The sequence below is a fragment of the Chinchilla lanigera genome, unplaced genomic scaffold, assembly GCF_000276665.1.
Source record: "Chinchilla lanigera isolate Chin_1 unplaced genomic scaffold, ChiLan1.0 scaffold00085, whole genome shotgun sequence".
NCBI classification, from domain to species: domain Eukaryota; kingdom Metazoa; phylum Chordata; class Mammalia; order Rodentia; family Chinchillidae; genus Chinchilla; species Chinchilla lanigera.
In genome coordinates, this window is record NW_004955486.1 from 663551 (window position 1) to 674629 (window position 11079).

The 11079-nt window shown below is 41.1% G+C and overlaps 1 protein-coding gene across 1 annotated transcript in view; it reads right to left on the reverse strand.

The window, feature by feature from the left end:
* Window positions 1-6374: 6374 nt before the first annotated feature.
* The window catches only part of LOC102016481 (arylacetamide deacetylase-like 4), a 62638-nt gene continuing 57933 nt past the window's right edge, over window positions 6375-11079 (reverse strand). The window contains 2 exon segments of the mRNA XM_005415332.1: window positions 6375-6601; window positions 6604-6626. Of these exon segments, the coding sequence (XP_005415389.1) occupies window positions 6375-6601; window positions 6604-6626 (250 nt within the window).

Genomic DNA, 11079 nt, shown 5'->3' on the forward strand with positions numbered 1-11079 from the left:
CTTTGAAGATACCTAAATATAGTATAACAACTATTGATAATCTCCTACCTCTTTTGTCTGTAACTCACTATCATTTGTCTATTTGCTTTCCTGAGAAACTATCTTATAGATAACAATATGTAAAACAATAACCATTGATAATTTCCTACCACTTTGTCTGTAATTTGGTAAGCCCCTCCTATTATTATGTTATCCTTCTTTTACTCTTTAAAATAAAAATAAAAAAATAAAAAAAATAAAAAAATACAGACCCTAAAAAAAAAAACCAAAACAAAACTACAGTGAGTGGAAAATGGAGGAAAGGGTAGTAAATCTGAATATATACATTCCTCAAAAATGAGTCCACTTATAAATCCCAAATATACATGAATAAATAAGAAATAAATAAGTATTAACTATTACAACAAAGAACCATTGCTACTCCTTAACCAAAGGAACAACAAAGCAGGACAAACCAATAGAGCCCTAATATCCAATTTTCAATTAGTGCCATCTCTCTACTTCCTGGAAGAAATCTCTCGGGATGCTTCCTGGAAACATTTCTCTACTTTCTAGAAGAAATCTTTTTGCAAGTGATCACATTTCAAATATTTAAAATAGTCTCAGCATCCCAGGAAAGTGGGATGTCAGAGGAAGAGAAAGAATAAAATTGGGAAATTGATCATAGGGCTGAAAATTTCTGTCCAAGGACTAACCTCCTGCTCTATACAATAATGTGTAAGCTTGATTAAACTTGAGAGTGTAGGTGAATCATAGATCATGATTTGTGTATCTCCGTATAGGGAGCCAGAAAACTGGCTTGCACAGGCTCTTTACCACACATAAAATGCATACCACATGTGGTCTACTTACAAGATTAAAATAAAAGATTAGGAAAGAAACACAGAGTAGTAGAGATGGCTACTCTTCAGACAAAACATGTGGCAGGAAGTCCCTCACAAGGGGACATTTTATTTTCATGAGGTCTCATCCATATCTCCCACACACCCAGCTCTGAATCTGAGGAAGCCCATTAGCTTGCTACTTTGATTAACGTTTTTCTTTCTTTCTCTCTCTTAGCACTGCAAAGAACAACTGCCTGCTTGTTTTCACTGAGCTTGGTAGATCAAAGTCCTATTTGCTCCCTGCTCCACTTATGCACAGACTCCAGAATGACACTACTTCCAATCCATCTCAGTAGTTCATTTTTGTTTAACCTTGAGCAAGTGATTTAACCTACATTAAAGGGCTGTTAACTTCTTGCTTCAGCGTTAGAGCCCACTCAGTGATGCCACTGAAAAAAATCACAGAAGAGCCCTAATTGGGTAGAATTTTCAGTGGGACATTTGATTGTTCCCTTCATCTGGAGCAGAGAGCGGTCAGAGGTGCAATTCTTCAGGGCCTCATGAAAGAGTTGCTAACATTTGCCCCTGATGATTAGGAATTTAATGGAAGCAAGACTGGTGATTGGTGAAATGGAGGTGATTGTTTGAGGATGGAAATCTCAAAACATGTGAAAACTATGAAGACACTATATCACACAGAAAACCCATCCAAGCACTTCCATGATAGCAGACTCCCAGTGATCTGGTACATCACATAACATACTTTGAGAATTCCAGTCAGACCCTGTGCCCAGGCCTGGTTCCTTTTCAGGAAGGAGGGAAAACTAACTGCCTATGTGGCTAGGGATGGAGGCTATGATAAGCTCAATGATCACCATTCAAAACCATCTACATCCTCATCCTTGGATACTGAGTGTCATGGTTTAGATATACAATGTTCCCCCAAATGTTCTTGTATTCAAAAGTGGTGCTTTGGAACATAAAAGCTGTAACTTTATCAGCGGATTGATGTGTTGATGGATTCTTAATCTGATGGGATTCTGAGAGGGGATGGAATGTTAAGAAATGTGACCTAGTTGAAGGGAATGGGTCATGGAGGTGTGACCTTGGGAACTGTAGATTGTCCCCAGACACTTCTTCTCTGGCTCTTTCTCCATGACTCTTCTTCCAGGTCTGCCATGAATTGAACAACCTCTTCTACCCACTGTTCCTGCTGCCATGATGTTTTGCTTTCCACAGACACAGGAATGGAATGAATCATTTTGAATTATGAGCCAAACTAAACCATTCCAGCAGGAGTTATTCTTCCTAGGGGTTTTGCTGCAGTGGTGGCAAAGCATTGTTACCACACATGGCAAGAAGGACTGGGCACATGTGATTAAGTAAAGGATCTTGAGATGGAGAGATCGGCCTGGACTATTTGAGTGGGTACAACATAATCACAAGTGTTCTTACTGGAGGCTACAAGATGTCACAGGCAGACAAGATGTGAAGGCAGAAGCACGGGTGAGAGAGAAAAGAAAATACTAGACTGCAGGCTTTATTTTATTTTATTTTATTTTATTTTATTTTATTGGTACCGGGATTTAAATTCAGGGCCTTGCACTTGCCACACAGACCCTTAAGCTGCTGAGCTTTATCCCTGGCTATGCAGGCTTCACATATGGAGAAAAGCCCCAGACATGAGAGGAGACATGCTTTAAAGCTGGAAAAGGCAGAAAATGCATTCTCCCCATTTCTACACCACAGGCTATGCTCACCCTTAGATACTTTGTGTCCCATTTCTCCTTGCATAATTTGGTCACAAGGTGCTGTGAAGGCTGTCACAAACTCCTGCTGAAATATTAATTCTGTTCTCTCTTCCCCAACCCTACAGCCATTTCTGTCATTCCATTACTTCATTCCTTATTACAGCCTGGTACTTTATTTTGATTTGTATTTTTTTATATTTCTTTTTTATTCATTAATGTTCTCTTGAGGAGAATGCTAGGGAAATGGGATTGTTAGAGCATCTCATTCATCATTCAGTCTTTTGCAATTTACTTTCCACCTTCTGCCAGGACAATTTTTCTACAACAGAAACTAAATGCTGTTGTTTAAATCATTTTTGCTGCTGGCTGAAAACATACAAAAGTTTCATAAAGGTTAGGCAAAATCTGGAGTCCTGTACACAAAGCCTTCTGCTGAGCTCTCTAACTCTCCACTGCTCTTTTTATGCCTCTGTGGAATTTTCTGAGCTTAGGTGAATCAATTTCTCCTACAAGTAGCTGTTTTACCCACTCTGGAGTGAAAGGATTAGTGCAGAATGGGCCTCAGTCTCCAGAACTGTCTAAAAAGAACCCAGTGACATTGACTTTCTCAGTTATCAACTATGACATATTGGCTGTTGGGTTGTTTGTACATGTCCACAATTTCTTTCCATCTTTTTTATTTATACTTTAATTTTTTAAATATTTGCACTGGTGTTGCAGGTGGAAACCAGAGCCTCATGCATATTGAACAAGCTCTCTGTCACTGAGCTACGCACCCTGCTCTGTGTCCACAATTTTTTATGTGTTCAATTGCTATTCAACCACCTACATGAAAGTAAAAAGGTTTCAAAAAAGTTTTGATGTCTTTTGACCTGATGAAGTTTAAGAGAAAAATAAAGGAGACTGCTGATGTTGCTTCTCTGTCCTGACAGGACCCTGACTGGCCTGAGGATTGGCCCTGATTGATGTGAGGAATAGATAGGCTGGGAAGAGGCACCAGAAAACTCGACAGCTCTGGAGAAACAGGTGACGTAGATGGTGTGGGGAAGGGAGTTAGAAGAGAAGAATGTAAGAGCTCTTCTTCTGGGGCAACCAGCTGCCATTTCCAGAAGGGCCCATCCACGTATGCAGAACATACTCTGCTTCCTAGGCTGACATGCTGCATTTCTCTCCTTCATGTCACCTTCTGTGGCCTTCTGCCTCAGAAAAATCATGACTTGACCCTGTCATCCACTGTGTTCTTCACACCTTTGTCTGTAGCCCCTGTGTGAGCAAAACTTGTCACTTTTTTCCAATGGGATGAGGCAAAGGTGACAACATGGATGAGATTGTGTGTTCCTGATTACGCTCCAATAAAATCAGTTGCCACCCAGGCTTTGATTCTCTGTTTCTGGCAAAGGAACCAAGTGAAAATGAGGGGAGCTCATGTGTGGCAACATAGGGGAGCTGAGTGTGGCAAGATATTGTTGGGAAACTATACAGTGTGAAGATGGGGGCCTCTGGCCAACAGCTACCAGGAGACTGATGACCTGAATCTCCAACCTGAAATAAGCATGTTCTGCCTAACAACCTGACTTAGCTTTGATTCAGATCCTTCCCATCTGAGCTTCAGTGGTGACTGCAGCCCAACACCTTGAAAGCAGCCCTGTGAAACACAAGGGAAGAGCATAGCTAAACTGTTTCCAGACCTCTAAAGTGCAGACACTGTGAGGTAGAGAATGTATTGTGAAAATCTGCCACATTTGTGGAGCTGTTGTTACGTGGAAACAGAACATTGAAATCTCATCCATCAAAACTGCTGACTTAAAACCCATGTCACAATGTTGGCTGAGGTCCCAGGAGCCCAGTCCAATGGCCTGTGTGCATACAGGCTCTTATCACAAGAACCAAGGACAGGTGCATCAGTAACTGGTGAAAGCAGCGGTACTCAAATAGGTTATGTTTGCATGGAAGGAAAGGTCTCCAGCTCCATCACTTAGTTAGGACTGGACAGAAGTGGGTGTGGAACGCCAGTAGATGCATGAAACAAACAGGGCCCATGAGGCTCTTGTGGGCCACCTCCAGACCTCCAGAGATCTCCTTCCATTTCCCTGGGACCAGAGGGAATGACTTTTAATAAGCAAGGACTAGTGTATTATAAAAGTAGGAATGATATGAAAGTCAATCGGGGAACAGAGCCGACATCTTCCCCCCTCAGAGCGTGTACGATCCACATTCCAGATGTCAGCCAGAGCTTCCTAAGACAACCGTGGCTCTGAGAATCTCCTCTTGACAGCCAAGGATCAGCCTTAGGAATTCTGATTACCACCATAGCCAAGGTTCTATGGTTCTTGGGGGCTCGTGATTTCTTCTATGCCTCCTCTCTTGCCTCTTCCTGTGTCTCTGCTTCAAAAAAACTCCTCTAAATCTTCCTGTATTCCAGCACAAGGGTGGCTGGATCCAGAGAGAGACTCATTAAAAGAGCATCTGTCAGGCCAGCTACAGCAAGTCTAAGATGGGATGCGACCATTTGGCTTGGCCCTAGAAAAACTGAGGTGATTCCACCCATCCAGCAGGGCCATGGATCCTGCAATATTTAGTTATCATAGACATGAGTTCACCACGAGCAGTGGGACTAGCTGTTTATGCTTATTCTACACAAAATGTATGGACTAAGTTTTCAAAAATACTTTAATACATAGTCTTCTCTGATATTTATTTGACCTAAGTGAGAACATTAGAGAATGTTAACAGATGCACAATGAGCTCTTTTGGTTCTGGAAGGAAACACTGAATTTGGATTTTCTTGAAGCAAGACAGTTCTCACTTCCATTTCTTCATCCCTGCCTGGGCTATGATGAATTCAGCATCTCCTTCCCACCTAAAATAAAACAAGGCAGAATCCCCAGATGCAAAGAGATGTAAAGAAATACAAAAATCCTTTGCATAGGGTTGCATCCTTGTCTCGAATTGCTCAAGGTCCTGGGGTTACTACCATATTTTCTTTTCATTTTTCAAAGCAAAAAGAAACATCTTTGGTGATGAGGATTAAAACCATAGCCTTGTGCACGCTAGGCCCATGCTTTAACTCTGAGCAATACATCCAGCCCTCCATATGTCTGTGCACTTTTTATTATTGTTTTATTGTGTTTTGCAGTACTGGGGATTGAACTCAGGACCTTATCCCTGAGCTAAGTCCGAAGCGCTCCCATTTCCTGTTTGAGACATAGTCTTGCTAAACTATCAAGTTTCCCATGCTAGTTTGAACCTCTGCCGTTCAGGGTATTGGGATTCCAAGAGTGAGTAACTACATTCCATTCATATGCCATTTATATAACAAACTATGGCATTTGTAGCTTTCATTGAGCAGGGGAAAGATAAGCCCTCCCTATCAAATAAAAGTAAGCATCCATGAAAGCAAACCTACACACGGTACCAGGTCACAAGGACCCACTGTTCTTCTGAGTGCTTCTTGTAGAGCAAGGTGTCATCACAGAGGAGGTCTTTTTCACACCTCACCAGGAAGGTCTAGGGAAACTGAGCAGTGGTCTCATCTGCCAGAAGGGACAAGTGTTCTACATCAAATATATTCTTGGTTTCCAGGTAGGCAGAATCATTAAAATGCCCAAGAAACTCGGGTTCTGGGTCTTTTTCTTGGATCTGCTGGGGATGTTGTTGGAGCTGAGGCATTTCCTGTACTTCTTCTAGGCATCTGGGGTATACGAACACCTTTGACCAAGGTATCTTGCCAAGAGGGCTCGACGGTCATATACTTACATATGCACATAACTATTAAATCTTGTGTGAAATATGAATCATTTTATATCTGCAGATTTATGACCCGGACCATTGGATAAAACAGGACTGCAGCCTGGATCTGGGGAAGATCTGTTCTGCCCATTAAGGCACTGGTGATCACAGCTATAATCCCTCCTCCAGTACTGTCCTTACAAGCCATCACCTGTGAAGAGTCCACCGCATATGTTTTCAAGGTGTTCAGGCAGTGGACAGAAGCATTCAGGAAGCGGTCTTGGTAATGACAAGGTAATGGTAATCAGGAAGTTTGTGGTACCTAAGGATGAAAGAGGGAGCAAATCACAGGTGTGTTACAAACTGTTCTAACCATGTTCTCTACCCACCATTAAGGGACCAATGTGGTTACATCCTAAGGATGACCCTAAGAACTAACTTTTTCCCTATGTGAATGTGAAGAACCCTCCAAGAGCCTGGCTGGCCAGGATTGTTGATTCTCGGCTCATGTTCTGCTTCTCACACATGTGCAGTATCCATACAAAATGTTGCGTGTTCTAGGGCATTGACTTGGAAAGGGAAACAAGGGGCAAGAACATAAAAAAGCAAATGAAGCTGTTGTTTGCCCCACTGTGTGTCAACTGGGAAATGTGAAAGCTGAGGTTAAAATCAAGGGTAAGTCGCTTTTGGAGCCAGTCCTTAAACTACCAACTTTCTGCTCCTAAAAACTGTCACAGCCAAGTTTTAGGATGCAAGTGCCGAGCTCTAAGGCCTGTCCTAAAATCTCCTTGAGGGCCTCCCAGAATTCAAAGTCTCCAGTGAATGGAAGCTGAGGAAGTATACAAAGCCTCTGAGACCTAACTTAGAACTGATGGTGCCCTCTGCGGTTGCAGGATTGGTCAAAATTGTCCATGATTTCCACCTGGACCAGCATACTGGGTGTAGAATAATTCACTAAGACACCCGATTACAACATTTAGCTTTCCATTTCCCCTTTTTTTTTTTTTTTTTTTTTGTACCGGGAATCAAACTTTCAACCTTGGCCAGGGATATAGCTCAGCGGTACAGCACCTTACTTGGCAAGAGCAAGGTCCTGAGTTCAATTCCCGGTACTAGGAAAAAAAAAAAAAAAAAAAAAAAAAAAAAAAAAAAACACTTACAACCTCATGCTTGGTAGGCAGGAGCTGTGCCTCTGAGCAATATTCCCAGCCCAAAAACACATTACCTTGTGTTTTTTAAATATCTTCCCTACATGATGACCAGGAAAATAGATTTGAGTGAGCCTCCTGTCTCCTTGGTTAGCCTTCGTGAAAACTTGTTCTTTTTGCAAAAACCCAGTGCCATAGATTCGGGTTCTATGTCTATTGTACAAGCTTATGCTTGGTAATGCTTTGTTTTTATTTTAAAAATTTAAAAAAACTAACAAAACAGCAATGAAGACAAAACCAAAACAACATAAAAACATCAAAAACATTACATGACCTCAAAACAAAGTGATAGGAGTTAACAGTGGTTGCTACATTACATACTGTTATCTTCAACAAAGTTGCTCAGTCCACCAGATGTACGAATGTAAGACTGATCAAACAATAAAAGACAGTAACAAGTAATAAAAAAAAATTGGAAATGATGCAGAGGTTCACCATACAAGATAGCAGGAGTTCAACAATGGTTCTTATACTGCATATTGTTGTTTTCAGATAAGTCATTCTGATTACCAAATTCAAACATGCAAAATTGGTCAGGAAAAAAGAAAATTTTAAGCATTGACTGTTCCTCTCAATAAACCACAGACATCAGAAATACACCTATTATACTTGGTAATATTTTCAGGCAGAATATTTTTAAAAAATAAAAACCCTAAAAATGAAACTTTTTGTTGCCCAATGACTTAAAAGAGTTGCCTTCTCTTCTGGGGTCGAGGGGAGTATAGGGGCCCAAAGTGTTCTGAAGGTAAAGGTAGAGATAAAAAATCAGCAAAGCAGGAAACTTCTGAGCAGGGAAGAATCCAAGGACAGGGGTTTCTGAGAATCCTCCTGAATGCTGTTTTATAGCACCCTCAGGTTTGGTTCCCAAGGACTATCTTCTCGAAAGAATCTAAGAACCAGGTAAGAAAATTTAAGGTACATCTTTATACAGGGGAAAGCACAATCTAACTAACATATGAATAGATATTGGAATGGTGAAAATGAATTAAAAATACAAAAATTTGGCTAATATGTATTAGAAATTTACTTAAACAATTACTGTTGTTAAATGCTTAGTTGAAATCATTACTCACTGGTACTTCTATTCATATAATCACTAATTTAAAAGCATAAAAACATATATACTAATTGTAAGCTTAAATTTTGAATATGTTCATAAGAAAAATGACACCTTAGTATATTGGATTTTAAGTTTTCATAAAACCACACAATTTCTCCTTCTAAAGTTATACATATAGTCTCACTATAAAAAATATGTAAGTGCTAATATGCTGGTTTTGCCAAAATTGAGGGACTTGAACCTTTCATTATTTTTATTAGTGTATGTTTACTTTACATAATGAATTAATTCATCATGAGGTATCCATGCACAAGCAAATCACATCTTCATTCTTTTCACTTCCCTTTCTCCTCCCTTCCCTTCCATTTCTCCACATATTCAGATCTTCTTATCTCCACGAAGTCTATCATCCTATCATATTTTTTATGTTGCTCTTTAAACTATTTACACTTTGAATCTCTTATATGAGAAAGCATGTGATATTTCATCTTCTGTGTCTGATTTATCCCACTAAGCATTACAGACTCAGTATTCATCCATTTTCCTAAAATTTCTCTCCTTTCTGTTCAGCCACTGATAGCCATAGAAGCCCTTTCCATAGTTTAGATTTTATGAATTGTGCACTATAAACATAGGTATGCATGGATGACTATAATATGATGATTTTAACTTTTGAAAGAAAGTACCTAAAAGAGGTATACTTGGTTAAATAGCTCTTTTGTTTTTATTTGGAGGAATTTCCATGGTTCTTTCCACAACGGCTATGCTAGTTTACGTTCCTATGAACAATGTGGAAGGCAAAACCATCTGTTCTTTCTTCTTACTTGATCTCCTTATCTTCCTCTTGTGGAGAACTGAAAGTTTCTAAGAAATCAGTTTGAAAATGACTGCTTACTGTTACAACTTCAATTCTTTGTTTTAAAATTCATCTAACCCTTATCTTTAAGGGCAAAGATTGATTCTTGTGGTATAACTGTGCACAATTTCATTGATAAGTGTATGGATGTTACCTCCATAGATTCCCACTGAAACTCGGTGAACATCTGCCACCTGACATGTCCCTGTACCGAGGTACCCACAGCACTTAAAAACAGTAAGCACAAACTTCAGCTTCCATGTTCTCCATTTGTAAAAATGTTGAACTTAAAAATCTAACATCATGAAAGAAATAATAGACAATATGTACTTCTTATTAGCAAAATCCCTGGCATACTCAAAAGAGACAGAAAGGTTCTCAGGCTCCCTGCCCTTTCTCTTGCTCTGTGACAGACTGAATGTTTTTGTCCCCCAGTCCACATATTGAAATCTCATCACACAATGTAAGGATATTAGGAGGTGGGTCCACAGGGCTGTGATTAGATTTTGAGGGTGGAGCCCTCATACATGGGATTGGTGGTATTAAAAAAGGATCTCTGTGAGCTCTCAGGCTTCTCACCCCTCCATAAGGAGAAAAGAAGTAGTCAGAAGTCTGCACCTAGAAGAGTGTCTTAAACAGATCACAACACACTGACACCTTGCTTTTCAATTTTTAGCTTCTGGAACTATGAGAAATAAAAGTCTCTTGGGTGAGTGCTTTTTTTGGATTTTAGGTGTTCCCCATAAATCTGTGTGTTACAGGTTTACTCCCCACTTTGATACTATAGAAAGCAGTGGAGACTTGAAGAAGTGGGGTCGCACTGAAGGCCTTTATAAAGGTCACTGGGAGGAGGGGCCCAGGTGCATGAGGAGCCACAGGCGGGGAGCGCTGGTCTTCTGGCGGGCTCGCTCCCTGACTTGAAGGCTCCCAGAAGGAGAGTCCGCGGCGCATGGGGAGCCCCTCAGAGGTGACTGCTGTTGTGCTCCAGCCCTCAGGCCGGCCACCGCCACTCAATTGAGAACTACCATGACACAGAGAAACAATGACACAATTGGCCCACCATGCATCGGCTGCGGATGCCCACCCATGGACGTGTGTGAATCATTCAAACATGGAGAAACCCCTGGGAATACATGCCATACGACAGGTCACTCTTTCTCCTGCCATTGAGAACCAGAAATGTCCAGAGTCAGGGGAGGAGCAGCTGCTGAACAAGTACTCAGAGACCATGGGAATATAGACTAAGCCCAAGGAGTCAGAGGTCCTGTGGACTGGGGTCATGACAGCAGCTTGGAAGCTGTAAACCAGGAGGACCTTGCACAATACCTGTGGAGACTCTCTGGAAGCCATTCTTCTCCTGACAGTATAGGCTGTGGTGGAGCTCTGGAGAAGTCTGCAGCAAGATTCCTCCTGCCTGTGCTGACAGTTGGGGAGAGGACACTAACTGGTTTTGGGGTCCCAATGAGATGGGAGGTTGGAGAGAAAATGCTACTAAAAATGGCTTTCACCCCAGATGGCTCACTTGAGATGTTAGTAAGAATTGCCTCCTCAGTATTCTATAGCCATGACGAGGAGGAGGCCAAGGAGAGAAAACAAAGAGACCGAGAAAAAGAAGCCGCTTTTGCTGCAACACTAAGAGAAACAGATCCCG